The sequence below is a fragment of the Chelmon rostratus genome, chromosome 16 (genome assembly GCF_017976325.1).
Source record: "Chelmon rostratus isolate fCheRos1 chromosome 16, fCheRos1.pri, whole genome shotgun sequence".
Taxonomy (NCBI): Eukaryota; Metazoa; Chordata; class Actinopteri; order Chaetodontiformes; family Chaetodontidae; genus Chelmon; species Chelmon rostratus.
In genome coordinates, this window is record NC_055673.1 from 13,189,928 (window position 1) to 13,214,908 (window position 24,981).

The 24,981-nt window shown below is 42.8% G+C and overlaps 1 protein-coding gene across 3 annotated transcripts in view; it reads left to right on the plus strand.

Moving 5' to 3' along the window:
• Positions 1–24,981, plus strand: part of elmo1 (engulfment and cell motility 1 (ced-12 homolog, C. elegans)) — a 103,795-nt gene that overhangs the window by 35,314 nt on the left and 43,500 nt on the right. For 2 of the 3 annotated variants that reach the window (XM_041955436.1, XM_041955435.1), the window contains exons 3-15: positions 4,451–4,491; positions 4,677–4,749; positions 4,857–4,907; positions 5,059–5,228; positions 8,511–8,546; positions 10,112–10,211; positions 11,457–11,608; positions 11,773–11,851; positions 13,885–13,935; positions 14,446–14,568; positions 15,570–15,698; positions 18,797–18,901; positions 20,184–20,292. In XM_041955436.1, the coding sequence (XP_041811370.1) occupies positions 4,451–4,491; positions 4,677–4,749; positions 4,857–4,907; positions 5,059–5,228; positions 8,511–8,546; positions 10,112–10,211; positions 11,457–11,608; positions 11,773–11,851; positions 13,885–13,935; positions 14,446–14,568; positions 15,570–15,698; positions 18,797–18,901; positions 20,184–20,292 (1,219 nt within the window). The remainder of the gene's footprint in view (positions 1–4,450; positions 4,492–4,676; positions 4,750–4,856; positions 4,908–5,058; positions 5,229–8,510; positions 8,547–10,111; positions 10,212–11,456; positions 11,609–11,772; positions 11,852–13,884; positions 13,936–14,445; positions 14,569–15,569; positions 15,699–18,796; positions 18,902–20,183; positions 20,293–24,981) is intronic. The other variant, XM_041955437.1, reaches the window with a different exon arrangement.

Sequence of the window (24,981 nt, forward strand, 5' to 3'; positions counted from 1 at the left end):
CTGTCAACCCCCACCTCTTCCTCCTCCCTCTGCATCTCCTCTGTACAATGGGCCCTGCAGCAGCATATGGCTGTCTGAGTCATCCAATGGGGAGTGGGTTTCAGCTGCTCACGCTGTCTTGAGACCCAAAGAGAGTGTGTTTGTCTGTGTGCGCGCATGGATGCATATTTGTGTGTGTGTATTTTTCTTTGTTTGTTTACGTGGGTACAACTCTGCATAAGTGAAATTGTGTGTGGGCGTGTTTGTGTGGCAACATGCATACTTGTTACTATTCATGCAAGTGTGTGTGCTCGTGTGTTGACAGCTCAGTGTATGTGTGTATCTGTTTGTGCTGGGCATTCATGGGCGTCGCTCGGATTCCGGCCATGCGGCTCTGCAGTTTGACCGTGTGTTTAGGTACATGTGTGCATGCGTGAGTGTGTGTGTGCATAAATCACGCTACCACTCTTGTATCTCGCTAAATATCTTCAGTGTCCCATAGGCACAGAAGTCTAACGTTTGTGTTGGAACACCAGGGAATTGGTACAAGTGCAAACAATTGCAATAAGCGTTTTATTGATGTTGTCAGAAATGCAGTAGAGGACCAGAGAGCGACAAGGTGGAGGAGCTGCTGGGAAACAAGCAGGAGCATTAGAGTCAAACTGAAGGGAAATAAGCTGCGATGGTCTGTTGTTGGGTAGCTTTGATGTTCTGTGGGTTATGATTTGGTTAGTTTTTAAGTGTAGTATGGTGTGAGGCAGTATAAAACCACATTTTAAACCCATGTTGATCTCTGTTGCTCTGTTTTGGTCTCCACCAAGTCTGAGGGAAATATCTGGCTCTGTAGCTGCTAAATGCTCCACTATGTTGAGGTAGTCACTAACAACAGCTAACGGCTGTTTGTAGCTGGGCAGGTGGTACGCAGTTTTATAACTTTTAGATTACAAATGTTTGAAGCAGCTCTCAGCTGATGAATGAACTGTCCATTTGGGGATATACACTATAGTGCAAAGGATTATTATCGGATTATTGTGTTACAGATGCTGTTTAACGTGGTCGTTAACCAAGACAAAATATGTCAGAAGCCTGAAATAAAATGAATTAATAGATTTTTTTATTGCCTCTTAGGGTTAATTCTATAATAGCAGAATTAAAATGTTGGTGGGAAAAGGTATACTATAATGAATCCTTGTGCGTTACAAGTGTTCAAAATGTCTGTAATGAAAGTTCAGACAATGCTGCAGTCAGGCATCGCTGGCGGAGTCTGCTTGTTGTGTAACTCAGTGACCTCGGAAAGAAAGATTACGTGTGCGTGTGTTCAGAGCTGATGGGTGATATAGACTCACTAAAGATCAGATTTAATATAATGTATTGTGTTTTATTATATGCTGTTGATTAAAGCTTCGTTTTTCACGTTCATGCCAGTGCACGTGGTAAAGGCCACCAGGTGTGACACAGGATTACAGCGGTGCAGTGGAGTGGAGCTAATAGGAAGGGAGCGTAGGATATGGGGGGTGTTCCTAAAGGTAAATGTGATGGGGTTGGGGAAGAGTAGATAGGATAATGGAGGTGTTGTGACTCCTGGATGATGAAAATGAAGGGAAATCCTTTTTTTTTTTTTTTTTATCGGAGATAAAAGATGCAGGTGGAGGGAATTTGAGGAGGAGAAAAAAAGATGTTGAAGGGGTAACTGGGGAAACACAATCTTAATTTGTTTGAAATTCATTTGTCGATTTAAACTTTAAACCTATCAAAGACCACTTCCATTTCTGCAACATCCTTCGAGGGCCATTCGAAGTTATTGAACACATATATCACACTAACCTCTAATGCGATGGCTGGAACTGCTTCTCGTTGCTGAGGCGTCTGATGTCAGATGGTGGTGATGATGATGATGATGATGATGATGCTACTCGTGGCTGGTTTTCCAGGAATGGGCCAGTCAATCTTGAGTGAAGCAGTGTTTCAGCAAGAGTCAGTATGAAGCAGTAGGATGTCTCCTCAGAATGGGAAAATTCAAATTTCTTTAGTGTTTTTTCAACATCTCGCACCGTATCAGTAATCTGCTCTGCGATGGTTCTTCAAGACAAACTGACAGTTTTACTTTGTCTGCTGCTGGCAGCTCCACAGCAGCAACAAGGCACAAATTCCCCTTCTTAATGAGGTTTCAGCTTCTTAGCTTTTAGCTCGCTTGCCTGCATACCACTGCCTCTGTCAGGAAGTGGTCTTTATGAGAGATGCTTGCCCGTCAGAAGAGCGGTTAGTTCATCTGAATGCATTTGTCCTTCCAGCTCATCCAGTTTAGCGTGTTAGATCTGAGCTGTGATGATGTTTGAGATTAGCCTTTTTCATCACTGCGAGCGCGTCCCCGCAAACCCCTTCAGGCGTGCTGGCTTCTTACCTGTTCTTTGTCTGCTTTTCTTTCCTTGACAGTCGGCAACGGTGCAAAGTAACCACTAGGCATGTGTTGTGTTCACTGTGACCATGACCCGGACAGCCATACAGCTAGAAGAGACCACCCAGAAGGATTTCTTAGTTTACAATTTTATGTTATTTTCTTTCATGGCTTACAAAAAGTAATTGCAATAGAATTGAGTGCAGCTTTTTTTGTATCTATGAATTGCCTCTTGGCGGATCAAAGAGTATTGAGGGCCGCCTGCGGGCTGGAGGCCAGACGGCCCCCACTTTAAACCAAACCAGTCCAAATGAATTATAACCTAAAACAGGCTGTGTATGACAATATTTATCATTTAAATCTATGTCAAACAAGCTAAATTTCTGTTGATGTACAATTCAAAGCAGTTTTCTCAAAAGACACAAACTAATTCTTTTTGCACCTTCTTTTAATTTTTCAAACAACTTATCAGTCAGAAAATCTGAAATTAACTAGAAAGAACAGAACATATTAACTTGGCCTCACATAAGAAAAACATCTGAGGTTTGCACTGGTCACATAGAACCTGGACACTCAGAGATTTTTCACATGTGGTAATATATTATTACCTTTTTACATTATTTAAGTATGAGAGAAGGAAACACTCCAGGCAATGCACAAGCAGTTTAATGTGTTCTGAAATCTTGCAAACCATTGCTATTTCTTTGATGTTTGAGCATATTGATAGTTTGCACATGAAAAATCTGCAGTGAAGCTAAGAAACACTGAACATTTACAGTATAAACCTGGATTATTCAAGCATATTTTGATGTTTTTAGCAATATTTTATCAACAGAGGAGGATATTATGCATATTTTTACAGGACAGACAAGTAAGAGATAAATTGTTTTTATTTTTAACGTGGAATTTGAGGCAGCATTCAAAAGCTCCTGAATGCTGTTTGAACAGATGCCCTGTTGTAATGTGGAGTACTTGAGAACATTTGTGTGTGTGCTCACTGTACTCTGCCAGCATACTGTAAGTCCCAGAGAGCCTGAGGAGGACAGCAGCGCCGAGCGGCCAGATATTAAGCTAATACTGACTGACACTGTGCACACACTCCTCACATTTGTCACCTCACCCCCCCCCCCATATGTGTTTTTGCTGGCTCTTCATATTCCTCCAATCCCTTTTTCTCCCTGTTCAACATCCACTCTCCTGCCTTCTCTCACCATTATCATCCACTCTCCTGCTTGCCGTTGTTTTCCCTTCATCTTATTCAATTTGCTTGTTTCTCACTTTTTTTTTAAATCTTCTGTTCTCCCTTTTGTTCACATAGCAGCCCACACTCTTCTTCTGTCACCTCTCTTTCCTTTCTTTCCCTGTCATATATGCCCACCATCCTGCCGGCATTATCATCTCTCTGTAAGTCCTCCATCACTACAGCTTGTGCTCTTTGAAGCAGCCTCGCTCGCAGCTCAGGGTAAATCCCGTCGAAGAAGCAATCCAATCATATCATCCACAGCGCTTCGTACATTGTGATTCTATAGAGATGCTCAAATTGCTGTGTGTGTATGTTAGCGTGCAGGGTTGTAACTGTGATTGTGTGCAAATGCTGATGCCGGTGTGTTTTGAAAAGATTATGTTTGGCACAGCGGGGATAAGAGACCCTTAAGCATCCTTAAAAAAACTCTCTAGTGGACAGTACTCTGGCTGAGATGTAACCTGGGCTGGTATAGACTGAATTCAGATCATGTGATCATGTGTTTTGTAGGTAACTAGTAGCTCTGCCAAACCAATATAAGGAAGTAATATTTCCTGCTGAATAGCAACTGCTAGCAACTGGAGCAGAATATCATAGCTGCTGATCTGGAGGCAGCTTCAAATACTGCAATAATAATGAATGAAATGGTGCCACAGACATGGTCCGTGAGCCCACACCAGCAGTCGGACAGTTAAATACAGGCTGCTGAGGAGCAGCCTCTCATTGTGTCAGTGCTGTAATATAAAGTAATTGCAGCTCTCTGTGAGCTGACTGTTGTTTTAGGAACTGAAGCTCGGACTGTGGACTAAATTTATTTTTGTCTTTCTCCACAGAAAAAGCCTCTCTCAGCCATCATTAAAGAAGTGTGCGAGGGGTAAGTCTGCATTGGCTTTTTTTAATGCGTACACGAGCACATGCCTTTTGCGTTTGAAGATAATTCTCCTCTCTCTCTCTCTCCATCTCAATACTTAAATCCTATTAGCTTTATTTTAAGATGTCCTCCCCTTTTAATACCAATTATGCAATGTTTTTTTTTTGTCTCCATCCAATGGATTTCAGATGGTCCTTGGGGAACCATGAAAACTTTGCTCTGCAGATTGCTGACACAACAAATTTCTACATCACAGAAAAGGTTCGGTCATCTGTTTTATAACTCCAGGCAGCCCAAGGTAAAAAAAAAAAAAAAAAAGGTCTCAAGTGCCCACTAATGTTTGCTTTTATCTTGGTAAATCTCCACAGAATCGCAATGACATTAAGAACGGCTCAATCCTGCGTTTGACCACCTCTCCTGTAAGTTAAATGTCCTTATAAGTACATAAGAACACTCATCACATTGTGGATGAACAGGAAGACAGGTTTATTTTTATTTTCCCAAGGCACAGTATGTGTGTCATCCTCTAACACCAATGCATCTTCCTCCTGCTACCTTTGTCCACTCCAGTACCAGACCGCGGTCCAGCTTCACGAGCGGATCCAGTCGTCCAGCATGGATGCCAAGCTGGAGGCTCTGAAGGACCTGGCCAACGCGTCCCGGGACATCACCTTCGCCCAAGAGTTCATCAACCTGGACGGCATCTCCCTGCTCACCCAGATGGTGGAGAGTGGCACCGAGTAAGTCAACTGTCTGTCCGTCCCCTTTGCTGTTTTGGATTTCCTGCGGCGCTGCTGTGTTTTCCTCCCCACAGACAGCTTCTCACTCTTCTTTGTGCGATGGCTTTGACAGGGACGACGGGGAGCAGTCGAAGGTCGCAGGAATAGAGATTTCCAGTGATTTCATAGAGCCATTATCCTGTTTAATTTCAAAGAGCTACAGATTTTTTTAAAAGTATCGCACCTGCACAGTTCTGTGGTCAGTGAGAATCCAAGGGGTCTTTGGAGTTGCACTGTGCATTCTGATTTATTGAGTTCAAAGCAGCCAAGTCGCTGGCGCTCACTTCGGTAAAACTCCTCAAATCACTGTATTAAACTGGATTTACGCTTTTGCATCAGGTGCTGCGGCTGGCCCTCTGTAGCTGCCTTTGTTGTGGAAACTGATTGTAATTCAGCATACTTTTCATCATAGCACCACCGCAACACTAGATACCAGATATGGCATTATCTGGCCGTGTTACAAAACTCAATTTATTCTGTACCTGAAGTAATCTTGTTTAAAATCTTACATTCGTCTTGTGACTTAGAGTGATAATAGGAACGTTTGTCCTGTCCAGCTACTGAAAAGAAATCTGCCGCCCTGCAGTCATTAATAGCCAAAGTAATCTGTTGACGTTATTCCGCTGCCTTTGTGCTCAAATGGAAAGCAAATTGTGTGCAGTAGAAATAATCAACAATATCCACCAGCACAAAGTTGTAGGTTATAAAAAGTTGGGACTCTGTGCAAAAGGGATATGAAAACAGAATGCAATCACTTGTAAATAAAATATGTTTACAGACAGCAGTTTTGCATATTGCGCCTGAGCACATGTGGTAATATCCTTTTATACAATCTTGTTTCACAGAGTGGTGAAACACATGATTAGCAAGTATTAGCAAATCACATCCTGGTTTATTTATGTTTTACATCCCCACCTTTTTGGATTCGGGGTTGTATCTCTGTGGTTACGTTGTTCAGTTTTTGAAGAGGTCCACTTCAGCTCCGGTTGAGCCTATGGCGTAACTACTATCTGCATCCAAAGCAAGGCGGTAACCCCATAAACGCGCTCCAAAGATGTCACCCAAGTGTGTTTCTGCTGAAAAAGAGAAGAGCTGGCTTGTGAAGAACACGCCCAGGGGCTCCTGTTCACCTTTGTTGACCATGAGAGTGATATTACACACAGCTGAGAAGAGGCCGCCGCACTAGTGTTTGACTGTTCAGCAGATCTGAAAACTCACTGTGTGCAGGGCCCTGGAGACCGTCTCCGCTGAAGGTAAAAGCCAGGACGTTTTTCGCTGAGGTGGAATTCCTCAGCCGTGATGCCAGTGGGAGGTGTGTTTTTGTGTGTGTGCCAGTAGCATGCTGTGTGAGTGCACGGCTCACGCCAGAGTAAAACCCCAGAGGAAAGTTACAGTACAAGTGCAATCGTGCACACACACACACACACATGCACACACACATGCACACAAGCAGACATACGGTGCAAACTGGCAGGCAGGGCAGCAGCAGCAGCCATCCGGCCGGGACGCTCTCGTTTTCTGCCTCATGCAACTCTCATTATTCATCCCTTTTACCCAGCGAGAGAAAAGAGAGATTGAAGAATTGTTTGCTCGCATGAGTTGGCTCAGACACAGTCATGTTGTGAACGCACACTTGCACAAGGTCAAATACGCTCTTACTACAGCACAATGAGAACCCAACACTTTCATGCTCCTGATTGTTTTGCATGTGCATAAAAGAGTCAAATTCCTGTCAGATATTTAATGTCTGCTCCTCAGTAGAAACCACTTAGTGATCTCCTGTGTCAGGGTGAGACAGCAGCACCTCTCGCATTACACTCACTTTCACTATTTGACAGGAAATCGTTGAAGCCTTTTCTCCTTTTTGCATATAATGCTGAAATGAGCAAATAGCGGACCCTGTTTGATCTTGCTGCGAGGAGCCGTCACAGCAGCGCTGATGTTGACTCCGCTCTGCTCCTGGCTCTTTCATTAAATATGGTTCTATGTGAATTACCATCGCATCCGTTATTCAGCACTGGAGAGTTCATAAGTGGCCTCTGCATGCAATGTGCATGTGTGTGTGAGAGAGAGAGAGAAAGGGAGAGAGAGAGAGGCTCTGCTGCATATCCATCTGAACAGAAGGAGCTTATGAAACACAGACACGCGGACAGGTATCAGTGTCAGAAACACACACAGACACACACACTCATTAGTGTGCCTGCCAACCACCTTGGTGAACTGTAATTATTCAAGAGGCTGAGTGCTGGAGACTCTCGAGGGCAGAGCTGTGAGCTAATGCCTCTCCTGGAGATGTTGCACTGTGTTCATGTGGAAATCAGGCTGCTGCTGCCGCCCACAGGAGCTCCACCTGGAAGGTGGATATCGCCCTCTGCTGACTAAAACATGGAACAGCTGGTTTGGCACAGTAGGTGTTCAGAATGTACAGTGCAACTTCAAGCAGCTTATTACTTTCAAAAGTGATGGGAGGAGGGATTTTCGTTGTTGTATTAAAGAGTCAGTTCACACACTTTTTAAAGAAAGCACATTTTCTCTCTTGCCTCTAAGGATATCTAGCCGCGCAGGCAGTTTTTGGTGTATTTGCCCTGGTTTTATCTGTGTCTGAGACTTCTGCTGCAACCCCAATATCACATTTAAGCCTCCTAGTAACTGGATTTGAGCGTTTTCACTGGGACCCCTTTCTACTGAAGAAATAGTCCCTATGAAAACATTGTGTCCCTGAAAAGACTTTTTAATTGCTGCAGCATTTCATGTGTAATACAAAATGTATGACCGTATCAGGATGTGCAGAGCGCAGCAAAAATGTAACACAGGTCTTTTCCTGTTGAATGAAAGTGTTGTTTCTGTGCATTGTCATCTCTACACATGCTTGCTGTGTGACAGTCAGGTTGGCAGCCAACTGCTTTTTCAACTGTTTCTGCTTGGCATGCTTTTCAGTGTTTAATGAGTAGGCTTACTTGTTAAAGGTGTGTACTACAAGTCAGTGAATGAAGGCTTGTGTTGAATGAAATACTGACCTTTCATTTCAGTTTGCTTGAGTCTGAAGTTCTAGGAAAGAAGTCCTTTTTACGATGTTTAATAGGATTTGCGTGGAGTCTGGTCTCTCCTCTGAGGGACATTTGTGCATTAACTAGTCACCAGGCTGTGATGTGTTTTGTTCCCTGCTCTGTGCTGGCTAAAACACTGAAAGGTTTGGTTGTTTGTTTCCCACCTTTGACACCAAAGTTTCTCAAATTTTTGCAGGCGCTATCAGAAACTACAGAAGATAATGAAGCCCTGGTAAGCCCCTCCCCTCCCCCCCGGCTGGGTAACGTCATTGGCTCTGTGCTCTTCCTAACCTGCTGGCCGAGTCTGCATGATTAAGACTTTGGCCCCAGTGCCTTATGGGAAATTATCTATCTATATATATATATATGTATAACACAGCCACCTCCAGGCTTCCATTTTTAAATCGGTGTCACTCTTTAATTTTGTGCATGTGGTTCTGGGCAACAGGCGCAAACGATTTCCTAATTCTTCAACACAGACTGAAAGAAGACCAAGATTTATCTCTAAAAACCTAATGAGACAAGAAATCTGTCAAAATCATTTTTTTGGAATTCAATGTTTTAATGTTTTTGCTACATGTTCTAGTATAAGTCAGTGCTTTACCCCGAATGAAATCTTGGTGCTCTTTACTAATAACAGTGCTGCTCAGGGTGAGGGGAGGTCTGTGGGCTCTCTGTGAGCCAGCTACTTTTCTTACTTTCTCTTCAACATCATTAGCAGTAGCCTCTCTCACACCACAGGAACTTCACCCATCCATCAACAGGGTTTCCTCTGCTCTATCAGCCTTTAATAATCTATCCTCTGACGTCAGTATTCTACACTTTCATGTAACAATGTGTAGTAAACTGTCATCTAAATACGCAGCACCATCTGCAAAAGCCTCTCCGTCCTTCAGCTGTGGGTTACTAATTGTCCGTTCGACTCTTCACTAATCACCTACTATGCAGCAACACAACTGAATTTGATGTTGAGCACCACTCTCATGTTCAAACCAACTTGAAAATTCATTCTGAAATATAAAACTGCATCAACAAATCATTGCTTAGTGTTTATCAGCAAAAGTTTACATTGTACGATAAAGCATTTTTTCTGTGGGTTGTAGCACCATAGGTTTGTATATTTTCATGCCACCTTCATACAATTAGAGCAGTAAATATCAAAACTGGTGCACAAGCTAAAGCCTCAGTGCAGTGTGGTCCTGCAATGCCAGTCTTTGGCAGCAGAGGTCAGTATCTGCTTTTTTTTCCTGACACAAACTAGCAGAAATAACTTTGTTCTGTGAGTTGTGTGCAAAACTTCTATATTTCAATATGATTTTTAAATGGATGTATCAGCAGTTTAATGTGTTTCCTGCTTTGGCCTCCTGTGACTCTGGCAGAGTGATTTATTTCTCCTGATATTTGTGTAACTGCATGACTTCACTCTATTATGTAGCTTTCCGGTCCTGATTGAAAACCGTTCTGTGCTGCCCGGCTCCTGCTGGCCTTCCGATGCCCCCCCCCTGTTTCTCGAAGGCCAGTCTGTCTGCGCTGCATCGCAAACCTCTGTCCCATTTCCTCCTCTCTCCCTGTCTCTGTATTTTTCTGTCTTTCTCCAGCAAAGCCTGATTGATTGACTCGCATTCTTCCATCTCCTCTCCTGCTCTCCACCACCTCTCTCTCTCTGTCTCTGCTGACCGCTCATTCCTCGTTATGTTCCAAGCCATCTGGGCTTTGCAGATATACACTGGTCCAAGCCATCTGCTGGAGAGAAGTTTCCTATGGTGTGTGTGTCTGTGTGTGTGTGTTGTCTTGTAGTTTTGGCGACCTGCTGTCCTTCACTCTCACGGCCTTCGTGGAGCTGATGGACCACGGCATCGTCTCCTGGGACACTTTCTCTGTGGCCTTCATCAAGAAGGTCAGCCAAGAAAATGTCTCATTTAACAAGGCAGGGACTTAAGAGGAACGTGCATTAAGAATACTGTTATACTGTATATTCTCTGGAAAAGAAACACTTAGGCCTCTGTGATTAATACAAGGTTGGAAGTTTAGCATTTTCTTCATGCACATTGGTCAGCAGAACATATTTCAAAGCTTAAAATCTCCTTAAAGATAGTTAGTCAGGTTACATGTTACTTTACAGCCGGATGAGTAACAAAGTGTGTAACAGACAATAGAGAAATGTGCAGTATAAAACAAGAGTCTCAGTTTAAGACAGTTTAAGTTTATGTTCTAATTCATTTATCCATGCATAGTTTACATAGTTGTGCTAGATTTTGCTTTCGACACATAATAAGCTGTTGCTGTAGAAAACGTAATTGATTAAAAGTGCAGATTGGTAGTTTTGCCTTAAATGTATATGTCAAAAGGAATAGGTGTGAAGTTTATCATGAGGTTCTTTCGGACACCTGAAAAATGGCCAAATTTGACAATACACACTCAAACAAATGCTGGACTGTGGCCCACATATTGGCAATCAGATCCACATGTTTTAGCTATGTCCGAAACTGCAAAGTTTCTGGAAAGAAGTGTTTAAAACACTTAATGTAGTATGTGGGGTAAATATTACAAGGGACCCACTGGTGGCTCTACTAGGTCTAATACCAAAAGGCATTAATGGAAGAGCCAAAAAATATCTTTTACAAATACTATTAGCAACAGCGATTAAATGCATCACAGTAAAGTGGCTGAAGCCTGACCCTCTGACGTACAGTATGTGGACCGGAAAAATAATGGAAGTATACCAAATGGAACAAATAACACACTCCCTGAGACTTCAAAAAGATATATTCACTAGAAGGTGGAGCCCTGCAATGGGTTTACTGTTATAGCGAGGAATCCATTTGATCTATATTATTGATCTGATATCTATATATTATTTTTTTACTCAATTTTTATTTTATTGTATTTTGTCTATTCCACTTTGTTATATTTCATTTATTTATTTTTTCTTTCTGTCACTACAGCTCCGCCCTCATTTTAATTTCTTAATTGTTAGTATGCCCCAATAAGCACTAGTTGTAATGAAAATTTTGAGGGGGACAAAAAAAAAGGAATAGGTGTTTTTAGCTGTCCTCCATCACTGTACCGGTTAGTGTCTCTGTGTCTTTTAAGAGCTACATCTTATAAATCATTCATCTCTGTCGCTCGGTCCTTCCTGCAGATTGCCAGCTATGTAAACAAGTCGGCCATGGACACAGCAGTGCTGCAGCGGTCCCTGGCCATCCTGGAGTCCATGGTTCTCAACAGTCAGGATCTTTACCACAAGGTGGCGCAAGAGATCACCATCGGACAGCTCATCCCACATCTTCAGGGGTGAGTGGACCAATGAACTCTGCATATAAATAGTCATTATTTTGAATCATTTTTCAAAGGCCAGTGTCTGTCACGCGATGATAAATGCGTTTCACGCCACACAAGTAGGCAGTTGTAAACTTCTTAAAGCTGATGATCTTGTTCGTGCTATTTTCCAATTCCAGGACTGATCAAGACATTCAGACGTACACTATTGCTGTCATCAATGCTCTCTTCCTCAAAGCTCCTGAGGAGAAAAGACAGGTGAGGCTGCAGCATGCACACACAGCACTCTCACACTGTACGTCACTTTCACCACGCAGTCAGCTCTACATGGGAAATTCACATGTTGTCAGCATTTCTGTACTGTAACAGTGTACTTTGTATGTATTTTTGTGTGTAAGAATTGTCATGTGTTTATACCACATCTCCAGTATAGTGCAACAATAAAATCTGATAGAACAGTAGTGATTTTATCATGCATAAGATCCCCTTCATTCATTACTCATGTTTCTCTCCGTTCCCCTGTGCAGAAGTGATGTTTTGTGCTCAACCATGCTCTCATTTCTCCACTCATCTCTCTCTCTCTCTCCCCCTCTCCCTTGCTCTCCCACCTATGTCACGCACAGCCCTGTAGCTAATCACATGATCCCTCGTATCAGCACCATAGGGTCCAGCGATGTGCTGTGACATTAATAATGGATGATGCTAACCCACAGCTTTTCTCCTATGCAGCATACAAAGCTGAAGACATCGCATGCAGAAATAAGCTCCACAGCTCCGCCGCATACAGATCGTAGCACACTCGGATGTTGCAGTGCTTCTTTCGCTGGGGCCAAATTTTTTGCACATTTTGGCATTTTGTCAAGTGTGTGCTTGAATCTGATTAATGTGGTTGGCTGGCAGAAAGAAGCAACGTTAATGGGTTGTTTTAGGTGATAAGTGAACAATGTCTTCCTGTCTTAGGTGCAGGCATGTGTGGTAATAAAAGTTTATAGCAGACAGTTTCATTTCTGCAGGGAGCCAGTTTTTATGATGTGGTGTTATGGGGTAGCACCATGCACTCATCATGCCAGGTTCTTTTACACGCAGCTCGGTCACAGATGACACCATTTTGGTTCCTAGTTTGTGCTGTGTGTGTCTAAAAGGACAGTTGATAGCGTGTGTGTGTGTGTGTGTGCGCGCGCATGAGTGTGGTAAGGACCCGACCATCAGTAAAGCTTTTATTACAACCCCCCTCAGTCTCTCACCATTCTGCTGACTCCGTTGCCTCCGACCCTCCCCACAAGCTGCACCGCTGACAGAAAGTGAATTTTTTTAACCTCCTCTCAGACTCTTCTTTTTCTTCTCCATCCACTCACTCACCCTCTCTGTCTCTCTGTCTCTGACTTTGTTTCCTCACTGCACACGATATGGTAGTTTGATGAGCACATTGTGGACATCCTAAATTGTCCCCTTACAGTAAGTGCACCCTTGATCAGCACACTTTGTAGTTTGCACTGTAGAAGACATCAGTTAGTGCATTTAGTATCCCCTTTTAAGATTAAGTTCTTTTTTGGGATGCCTTTTCTTATTTTCCACAGCCGGTCACTGCTTACTTTGCAGTGTGTTGTGGCAGTTTTGCTTTATTTTCCCTGCATTCATTTCTCATTAAAATATAGAAAACCCTTAAAAATGTGCAACCCTGATTGGGACGCTGTGTAGAATGTAAATAAAAACAGAATGTTATCATTCGCAAACAAACTGTGTTTACTGATAATGGTTTTATGAAGTGTTCCTGAGCTCATGTAGTAACATCCTTTACACAATCAATGTGTCACAAAGTGGTGAACCTCGCTGCATCCTCGCTTGTGAGCGACTGAGCCTTTCCAGGATGCTCCTTTCATACCCAATCATGATACTATCACCTGTTACCAATTAAGCTGTTTACCTGTTGAATGATCCAAACAGGTGTTTTGGAGCTTTCCACAACATTCCTAGTCTTTTGTTGCTCCTGCTGCATCAAATTCAGAATAAACAGATATTTACAAAAATCTATGAAGTTCACGAGGTAAAACTTTAAATATGTGCTGTTTTTAGGTCAGTATACTATATGTGTAAAAGGATTAGCAAATGATCACATTCTGTTTTATCTGTTTCACCCAGCATCCCAACTTTTTTTGGAATCTGGGTTGTATTTGATTTGTTGGTTTATTGTTGTGTCTCATCTTTATCTTTCTCACTCTCTTTCTGCTCCTCCTTACTTCTGTCTTTCTCTCTGTCTCTATTTGTCCCTCCTTTTCTTTCTCCCTCTACAGGAGATGGCCCATATTCTTGCCCAGAAACAGCTGCGCTCCATCATTCTCAGTGTAAGTGTAACCATGCCCTTCTCCTCTTCACCTCTGCAGTCTATTCCTCAGTCTCTGTGTCTCTTTCTGTCTGTCTTTGTCTCTCTTTATCTCTGTGCGGGTATATGCCTCTGCACCAGACTGATATCAGAAAGGAAAATGACACCTGCCACTTCTGCCTCTGTCTCACGTCGCTGGTTATTATCTACTGTACTCGCTCTCTCACACCTGTTCCCCTTTTCTCTCTTTCATCCTCTCCCTTGTGCTAAATCTAATTTCTCCCTCTCCTGCTCCCTCATCTGACTTATGCGTTCTAATCCTCCTCATTCACTCCCAAATCCTCTTATTCTCTTTGTTATCTCGTACCGTCTTCCTCCAAAATCCGTGTCTTGTCTCTCTGACCCCAAAACCCGCCTCTCTCCTTCACCTTCTCTCTGCATATCTAACACCTCCACTCCCTTCTCCGACTTACTCTCCTCTACCCCTCTACTCTCCCCCCTCCCTCTGCTGTTTGTCCTCCACGCCCTGTAGAACGTGATCCGGAGCCCCACACCTATCAATGATGAGATGGCCCACCAGCTGTACGTGCTGCAGGTGCTCACCTTCAACCTGCTGGAGGACCGCATGATGACCAAGATGGATCCCCAGGACCAGGTGGGGGACTAACTGATGATACAGACATGAATGGGTGGCAAATGTGGCTGATGAATGAAGAGACAGACGAATGCGTTGATGCCAAAAAAGGGACATTACTAGCTTACTAACTAGGAACATCAGATTTGGTAGCTTTTAAGAGAACTAGGGAAACTTAAAATAAATGCACTATGCAGCAACATAAAGTGGAAGAACAACAGCAAGGCTGATTGTTTTTGTTTTCTCCACATAGCTTATTGGAGGAGGTAAGCTAGCGTTAAATGTTCAAAAATAAATACTCTATTGGAAGTAATCTGTAAAAACAGGTCACAAATTCATGGTTTCATTTTTGGAAAAGCCTGAGTAATTTCCTAAAACAGCAAATGTCACTCAGACGGGAGGAAATAGTGCATTTGTTGGACTACTGGCAACGGATCAATACACATTTTGTGCTTTTGTGAGAATGTTAACAGCAGGATGGGTGTATGTGGGATCGACTCAAAATAAACTCCTGAATAAAATCCTGAAAAATACAGAATGTTACATATTTTGCTTTTTAAAATGAGAAATTAGTGAGACAGAACAGTAAGCAGACAAAACACGTCTGTCTGACTGTAGCTGACATTACGCAGGTAACCTTAGAGCCTGCAGGTGTGCAAAGAACAATCCCCAAAAAAAACATTTCAGGAAAAAGGGAGAGGTACATCTCACAGAGGGATCCTCCACCAGGACAGTCAAGCATGATGCAGCTGCCAGGAGTAAACAATCATTAATCTTTCATTCAGCAACTTGTGGGCAGTTTGGTCCTGATAAGGTCAGGTTTCTAAAAACCAGTTATTTCAGGTTGGTCAAATCCTAAAAACAGTGTAGAGACATGGCTGTTGGCCAGATTGCCTTGGGCACGGCAAGACCCCAGACGGCAGAGATGAGGCTGAAGCATGCTCAAATCATAAAACGGTGAATGGAAGAAAAGCTAGAAGGATTTGCGAGTAGCGCTTTAATATTCTTCTCTGCGTGTGCAGGCTCAGAGGGACATCATCTTTGAGCTGCGGAGGATTGCCTTCGACGTGGAGTGTGAGCCCAACAACAGCGGCAGCATCGAGAAACGCAAGTCCATGTACACCCGCGACTACAAGAAGCTCGGCTTTATTGTAAGTTTGGCTCCTTATTCACAGGGTCTGAACACACTCTTCCTCTGATTTACTACTACAAACACATGAAGGACTCAAGATCAGACAGGAAAACACAAGCCAGTCTGGCCACACGGGGCGGCCTTATAATTGGACATCCTCGACATTCACTTCAAAATCTGCAGATTAAAACGTCTGTGTATCTGTCCTGGCATGTCCACAGAAATAGGTTTTGAATGGTGTTGCAAGAAGTATTCAGATCCTTTACAGTGAAAGTAAAAGTAGTGATACAACAGTTTGAAAATACTCTACAAAAGTACAAATATTAATGTTAAAATCAAACAGACTTGTTCTGCAGAAAAATGGCTCTTGTGACTGATAATGTCTTCTATATGACATTATTAGATTAATACTGGTGCATCAGACCATAAGCAGCATTTTACTGTTGTTGCTGGCCAAGGTGGAGCTAATGGTCACTGAATTATGCACCGTTAGGAACTTTTGGTCAGTTTTTCCCAACCTGCAGGTCAGGCCCCCTCCAAAGGGTTGCATGATAAATCCGAGGAGTCCTGAGATGATTAATGTTGGAGGAAAGAAAAGCCAAGCTCTCTTGCACAGACCTCTATTTATTTTCTGGACTTTTCTTGTAACGTTTTTTTTTTTTTTTGTGACATCCCTCTTCGGCGTAACTGGTAACAACTTAGATTATGACAAAAAGCATCAAGTAGAGGCTGCTTTCTTTGTATGAGGGTATAAGCTAAAATAAATTAGAAACCACTGTTTTAATATATAAACATGCATTGTATTTTATAAACCAATATTTTAAATGCAAAATCTTAATCTGAAAAGATAAATGTAGTGGAGATAAACATAAAATAGAATGACATTTGTGAAAGGACAAGTACCTCAAAAATGAATTGAGACTATAATATAATTGCGTAAATGAACTTTTGGTGTGTGTTTATGTTCTCTCTCACTCATCCTGTTATAGTGTATTTCCTCCTTACAGGCTTTTGCTCCCACTCACATTCTCCCTAAAACATATTTTATTTACTGCTTTTCTTTATCTTTCTGTCATCTCTCTACCTTGAAGCATGCTTTAATGAACTGTATACTGTGTGTGTGTGTGTGTGTGTGTGTGTGTGTGTGTGTGTGTGTGTGTGTGTGTGTGTGTGTGTGTGTGTGTGACTTTGTGTTGTACACAGTGGTCTAACTATAGCATAAGAACTTGAACTAAACCCACTGCGGCTCAGTGTAAGCCCAGAGCTGTTTCGGGGCTCTTCCCCTCCACACTCCCTCTGCAGTGTGCTCAGTGAAGATAAGGACAATTGGACTGCCTTGTCTCCACTAGTGTGGAGAGAACCCACCCTGAAATCCTGAGTCTGCCTTCCATGCTAGACAGCTTGCAACCGCACAGACACAGCCACACAAACACGCCGTGCACACATGCACACAACCCAGAATCCTCTAGATAGACCTTATCACTGCTGGGATCATTTGTTTGCCGTCTAATGCCTTCAGGTTCTTTAAGCAGGGATTGTTGCACATGCTGGAATGTTTGTCACATGTCCATGTGAGGGTATTTTTTTAAGATATGCATGCGCCTGGGTGCCTGTTTCTGTTTTAAGCCTATAAGTCTGCCTCCTGTCAGGCAGAATTACAAAAGTGATGAGCCAGATCTCAGCGTCCTCCGTTCCTCTTTCATCCTCTGCTTTCCTCCCTCCTCTTCCTGTCGCCTTCCCTCTTCTGCGTCCCGTCTCACCTTTTAAACTCAGGATGAGCCTCAGAGTGAGGCGCGTCCGTGGATTTAATCATCAGTCGACGGAATTCTCTGCGATATCTGGGAGGAATTAAGCATGATAGACTGTGACAGCGCAGGCAGCGTCTATCTGCATATCTCATACAATATTCAGATGTCATGGGAGGTGGTTGTGTAGAGGCTGGAGAAGCAGGCTTGCTGTCGAAAAGTTTTTGGTTCGTCTTGAAATTTTGGTGCTTTGGACTCTAGTCCAGACTAAGAAATGTTTGTATGCTTGAATTTCTGTCTGAGGTTACCAAACATAAAATTATATATACGTTTTTGATTGGTTCACTGATGCACCTTCTATTCATTTCACTGCATTTTGAAAATCAGCTTGTAGAGAAAGGGAGTGTCACTGTCCAATGAAAACCATGTATCTCCAAGCAAGTCCAAAATGCCAGTGTTGCATGAAATATGAAAAACCGCCTGGTTTAAAGCATCAGTAAAATTTTCTTTAAGATAATCAATTATTTATTTAATTTTTTTGCTTAAAATGCAGGGCAATTGTCTGAACTGCAAAATCCACAGGAGTTTACCCAAAAACTTAAACATGACCAAATATGGATGGTCTTCTCACAGTGATGGATTATCTTGCAGATAATCCATCACAGTGAATTTTCTTTTCATATTTCATCACTTCATCAACGCATTTCAAGCAGGGTCTTTTTTTCCGAAAAATCTCCTCAGAGGTACATTCAAGCACATTTTGACATCCGGAGAGTCAGCTGCTAAAAAGGATTAAAATTAAACCCAGAGGACAAACAAAAACCGAGCATGAACACTGTGAAATGAAGGATGTGAATGCGGTGGTTTGTTGCTTTAAAGGTCCTGAAACCATATTTTTCAATTAACATTTTACTCTGAGCGATGGGCTCCCCTCTGAGCACGAAATAATAAGTTAAGGTTATTTATCATGAGATATGTATGTATTTCTTTCTTCTCTTGGCCTCACGGGTTTCAAGTGGGCAGGAATATGTTGGAAAAAACTAATGCCGTGTTCTTCCACGCACCACATGAAAAAAAACCATCAGAATTTAGCAATATTTGAAACAAAATCTGAACAAACCTCACCAACACACATTATAATACTGCAGTTTATGGCCGGCATGCAACTTTACTGGTGGTTCTTAAACTCCAACTTGCTCCCCAACAGCAGGAAACTGGTTCTCTCTAACGCCAAGTATGATTGAGTGTGCTGTGAAAGAGAGCACATTCAGTGGATTATACCTAAATGAATAAAGGTCAAAAAAAGATGTAGTCTGTGTGTGTGTGTGTTGAAGTCCATGTCTCACCCTCCTCCTCCCCCTCTGTCTCACAGAACCATGTGAATCCAGCTGTGGATTTCACCCAGATCCCTCCAGGCATGTTGGCTCTGGATAACATGTTGTATTTTGCCAGGCACCACCAGGACGCCTACATCAGGGTAAGTATGCGCATACACGTTCATATGCTGCTATACCCCATGCAGAGACACTTAACAAACACATACTGCTCAGAGATTTCCGCGGCGCTATGTTTCTCATCGTCACCTCCGCTTCCTTCCTCCCTGCGGCTCAGTCACTTGTTTGCAGTTTGTGGCTCGATCCCAAGTTTTGTGTCGGCTAAAGCTGCATTTCATGAAGTTGTTTGGCCCAGACAACAGGAACGATTGAATCCGCTTCAGTGTCAGTCCCTGAGCAACGCTGTAATGACTTGAAGCATTTTTGTCTTTTCGTCACAGTCAACAGGATTTTATTCTCCTGCGTGTTCGACTCACACCGTAGATTTGGTATAACTGTAACACTGGTTTGATGAATTAGTGTGTTTCCACTCTTTACTCAGGTCGCTTTGAACCACTTTATGGCGGCTGTCAAGCACTCTATTGTAATTAAAAGTTTGTGTGTATGTGTATCACCACACTTGTAATTATGTGTGTATACTGTATTTTAATGTTAGTGTACAACTCTCAGAGTCTCTGGACCTGAAAGTGACAAAGGAGATGTCTTAGTCGCGCCGACTCAGCCCTTATCAGCCGACCAGAGGGAGAAAACACAGCCTCCAATTTCCCAAATTAAACTGTCACCAGCTAAAATGATTGGGACCTTGATGGCCTCCTTTATGGCGCACTGCCACCATCCTAATAATTAGAGTGATTTTTTTTTTTTTTTTTTTTCCTGGTGAGATTTCATTTATGTTTTTTGGCTTCCGGCCAGATGGATTAGAGGGTCAGATAAGGTCAAATAATGACTAATACTTGTATAAATGACCTTGGCAAGCCAGCACTGCACTTTAAATTAATGCAAATATATTTAACATATACTTATAACCACAAAGCCCTCCGAGAGTGCATAGCTCTGCCAAGGCCTCAAAATACTCTATATTTGTTGTTTTATTATCAAATGATGACGTCTTTGAAGCCCCTACACGTGGGATTTGAACATTTCTTTCAACTCAGAGTTATAGTGTCGCAAGAGATATTGTGGCAGACAGCAGTGTGTGTCATTACCACCTGGTGACGCTGAGAGTGAAGATTCTTCACATGGAGGCTTGAATCTGCATCTGGATCAGGCCTACAGGCTATTTTGGATATTACCTCAATTCCAGGAATATCAGGGCTTTGTCCAAGCATCAGCTGACTCAAATGTCAGCCTGTAAGCACTGAGCTGAGGGCAAACGTGGTCCTGATATTTCTGCTCTGCCTTACATCTGATTGTCCGTCTCTCTAGATCGTCCTGGAGAACAGCAGTCGAGAGGACAAGCACGAGTGTCCGTTTGGCCGCAGCAGCATCGAGCTGACCAAGATGCTCTGTGAAATCCTGAAAGTGGGCGAGCTTCGTAAGTCTTCATCAGCGACAAGACACGCATCACACCCTCCACACAGTTCTCCTTCATCTTCTTTTACTCGCTGAATCTTCAGAACAAGCAGCAGAAGACGCTGCTTTACCCCCACAGATGCACGCACTGTACTTATGTGCACAACAATACAAACATACGCACAAGTACACACATTCCCTCCCGGTTCAGATGAAAGCAGCCATCATGCTCAGTAATTGTGCTGCTGGGAGTTCATTATTTAGTGATGTACCTCGCCCCCATTGAGCCCCCTTCAGCCTAATATAGCGCCTCTGGGAGGCACGCTGCGCAGAGAAAGAGATGCTGTGCCCACGTCCATTTCAAATTGATGTGCCCTTTTCAGTTGTCTTTACTTGTTTAAATGGGAGAGTTGGTCTCAGTTCCGCTCCAGACTGACCCCTGCTGCTCCCTGTAGGGAAGGAGACGGCGTTCTTAGCTCAGTTTTAAACCGATGTGCCCTTTTCATCTGTGTGTTTTTCATACAGGATTTAGACTCCGCTGCATTGCAGGTTTCTTCACTCTTGTGTGCAAATCGCAGTGAGGGCGTTAGACTTCAGTCCATGAAGGAATGCTGTCCACTCCTGCGTCTCTGCCTTTAAAAATGCTCAGACCCGTTTCATCAGATTCTCTCATTTGTCCTTAACATCGCTCATAAAAGTGCCAGACTAGGTGTCAATACAAGATAGGAAGCTGCAGAAATACTTTCTTTAACAATTCTAAGCATATTGTAATTTCCCCCTGCTTTTTTTAATATGCTCTTATCTCTGCCAGACTCTGCTCTAATGCAAAATGTCTCCACCTTCCTCCCTGTCCTCATCAAATTCTGAGCACATTCTCGACAAAGGCAAATGGGTTTATATATTTTATTTCAACCAGAAAGATGCTGTCTGCGCTGCCTCATTGCACAAATGCGGCTCCCCGACAGCGTGCCTTGAGCTAGAGGGTTTTAGTCCAGCTGATCAAACCTGTGAGCACCTCTCCTGTACTACACCTACAGCACTGAGCATTTTGTACTTATTTTAGTGAGCTGGTGATTCTTTCTTCCTAATTCTATGTGTTTGTGCGCATCTGCTTGTGTGTGTGATGTTTGTTGTTTTTTTGTGCAGTGTGTCTCAGGGCTTTTTTTTATTCTGAGTGTCTCATTAGTTTTTATCCAAATGTGCTCTACTGCACATGCCCTTTTGATCTTCTCTCTTAGCGGCCTGAAATTGCTTCCCTTTAGTCTCTCTTAGAAATATCGCTTTGACCTCATTTATATCAAATGCAGATTAAGCAACTAGACTTGTCCCAAAATAGGGAAGCATCTTTATCTCTAAGGCCTTTTCTGAGCATGTAGTTGAAGTCTTATGCAATAGAGCTAAAATCCCTCGGACGAAAGCCAGGCCATCATTATGAATAAGACTTTGTTTTGGAGAGACTTTCTTGCTCAAATAAATAGAGCTGCGGCGAGTGCAGAATTTCATAGAACTGGCTCAAAAGATATAAACAGAATATGCAAAAAGACCTACAAGTTCTGCGCCAGCATATTGTGATCCTCCTGGATTCTGTGATAAAGTTTTCCCTCTGGCACATTTCTCCCTATTAATATGAAGATGAAGAGAGTGTTATTTGATTGAAATTTCCCTGTAAGAATGAACACAAGAGTTGAATCCCAGCCGTGACCTTGACTCATAGTTCTCAGCCGTTTTATTCCCATTTGCTGTCTATTGTCCCCTTTACTGAGGCAGTTAGCCCGGGAGACTCAACCTACCATTAATATTTATGATGTGTTATATAGCGTGTGTGTGTATGTGTGTGTGTGTAAAACGGGGGACAGATAAGAACTGGTAAGGTGAATCTATAACCCGCAGAGAATGACCTGTCTGTATGAAATACTCTCTGCTGCTGCAATAACAGCACATACAGCTACATGACAGGATTCCCATGTACGCAAGTAGGTCATCTATGTGTACACGGTTAAAAATGATATGCAAAGGTAATAAAACAAAGCAAATCTCTTGCAGGAAATCACTGGGGACAGGACAGGAAAGACAACATTTTGATGTATTTATATTTACTGCGTCCCATATCCTAATGTTCCCATCCGTCTTTGTCACAACTCCAGTAAATATTTGCACAGACTCACACTCACAGTGCATTGTAAGCGTCTTATTCTTATGGGAGGAAGCCAGAGTGTCCCAGAGTAGTCGTAAGCTGCACTGCATTTTGTCTTGTAGAGAGCTAAGTGCATTTTCATGCACACCCCATTAGCCCTGCGTATATTAACATGCACTAATGAATGTATGAGTAGGATTAATGTAACATGGGCCAGGCAGGTATTGTAAATGCTTAGTGAGTAACGGCTGGACATTAGAAAAAGTGTGTGTGTGCATGTGTGTGTGTGTAATGTAGGGGCATGAGCGTGCATTTTCCCAGAAGAAAGCAGGGAGGGAAATGAGTCTCAGCTCTACACAGATGCCATCATTCAGTTGACCTTTCAACAGAGGAACCATGAAATACCTGACACTAATGAGGGTGTTGGAGGGTGTGTCTGTGTCTCTGTAACATTTTATCAGGTTTGATAGTGTGGTATTTGAGTCAGAATTATATTATTTCACATTTTTTCGCCAGTAACTTGTAACAGTGGTATTTCCAGCTGTCATTTTTTTCATTTTACATATGAAGTAGCTTAAAATAATTTCTAGCCCAACCAGCAGGGATGCCATTGTGACTCGTATTTAAGACTGAAACATCTCAATCTTGATGGATTGAATTTTTTGCAAATATCCACTGTTCCTCGACAATGTCGTCCAATGATTTAGGTGTTTTTCCTCTTGCTCCATCGTTAGGTTGACATTTGTGTTTTTCAGTGAAAACTCGACTCATAGGCCATATTTTGTTTTGTTTTGTTTTGTTTTGTTTTGTTTTGTTTTTTTACAGCATCATAATAGGAAAAGCACTGGTGTTGCTGATAACATGAATGATGGCGCTGTTATATTCATGTGTCTGACGGTGAGCCAGCATGCTCAGCTAAGTGGAACTCGTCCATCATTCATGTCATTATTTATGTCAATGCTAAACATGGGCATGTTAGCATTGTCATTCTGAGCATGTAAGTAGGCTGGTGTTAGCATTTAGCTCATGTCACTGTTGCCTTCCATTTGCTTTGAGAGTCGAAGCCGAGAATGACGTCACACCCAAGCTGACCGCGCTCCAATACAACAAGTCGGAAAACCAAGATGGGTGTCTCTAGGGAAACAAGGATAACGAGGCATTATGCAGTAGCAACGTGTCCAAAGACAGAAGTGCTAATAAACAGCGTAGTAGTACAACTTCCACGTTGATATGCAGAGCAGCCATCTTGGATTTTGAGGTCAGGGTTGATGAGGTTCTTCTGACTTTCTGAGTCAGAAATCTGTCCTTCTGGGGACGTCCTGGTTGAGATTTCTGACTGAGAGCTCGGAAATTCACACTTCAAACGGAATGAATCTTGGCCTCACGCAGCAGCTAGCGTGGCTGTAACCTCTTTGTCTAATCTTGTACACTTGAAACTTAACAGCTTCATTAGAATCTTGTGAATAATCTCGAGTGTTGCAGGGGATCCAAGTCACGCAAAGAGCGACTGTAGATGCCATAGCTGTTGAGCCAGCCGTACTCTTTGATGGTGTTGAGTGCAGAGCGGGACCGCATCGCAGAGCCAGAACCAGAACAAGCGCTCTGTAATGCACCATTAAAAAGTCATGGCTGTCTTTCAGTTTCTGTAAAAACGGTCCAAACCCCTGGTGCAGAGGAAAAAAAAGTTCATTTCAGCTTCTTCTTCTTTTTTTCTTCCTCTCCCTGTTTCTTTTCCACATCCCTTTGTGGATAAAGGCAGAAGAAAGACAGCAGATTAATGGTGACGGCGGTGACGTCTTCGAGGCTCATTTGCTCTCTCTGTCGCTGTGAAATGCCAGTATGGCGCTGACAGAGGCCAGACGCTCTCTTCTTGTTTTCTCACGGGGATGAAACACCGAGGGATTCTGGATTTGCCGGTGGCTGTTGAAGTTGCCTTTCTTCCCTGTTTGCCTCTTCAGGCTTTCTTTTGAGCTTTATTTTTCTCACTCTTCAGTCTTTCTTTCAGGCTCCCTCTCTCTCTCTTTTCCCCCCTCTCTGTGGGTCTAAAGAACATCTGTCCCCCTCAGACTTGTAATCCTTTCTCATGCTTTCATGCTTCGATTTGCTCTTTTTCTATCCCATGAATTTGACAAAAATGACACCAGCACACAAGCAAGTAGCGTCTGACCATTTTTAGAATAAACGACATAGTCCACTGCAGAATCTGGCATGACTGTTGTCTCTGTGCTCTTTCGGGTCAGTAGATTTTCTTCCATCCCGCTCTTTAATGCTGTCCTTGCTTTGAGGTGTTTTCCATTTGCGGCTGTTGTTGAGATATTATATTTCTAGGCAGATGCAGTCTGGAGAAAGGAGGGAACTTTGGTTGAATTAACCGTCGTTGCTGCTGGATTTTATATAATTCATAACACTCTCCAGGTGTCACTCTGTCCCACTTCCCCCCTCTCTCACCTTCCATTAATTCTCACCCTTTCTGTTTCTCTCCCTCACTCTTGCATTTGTTGTTGTCCTGCTTTAAATCCTAAAAGATTAATTGTCCCGCCATGTTTCTGTTGCAACTCGGGCCTTAATGGAATCTGC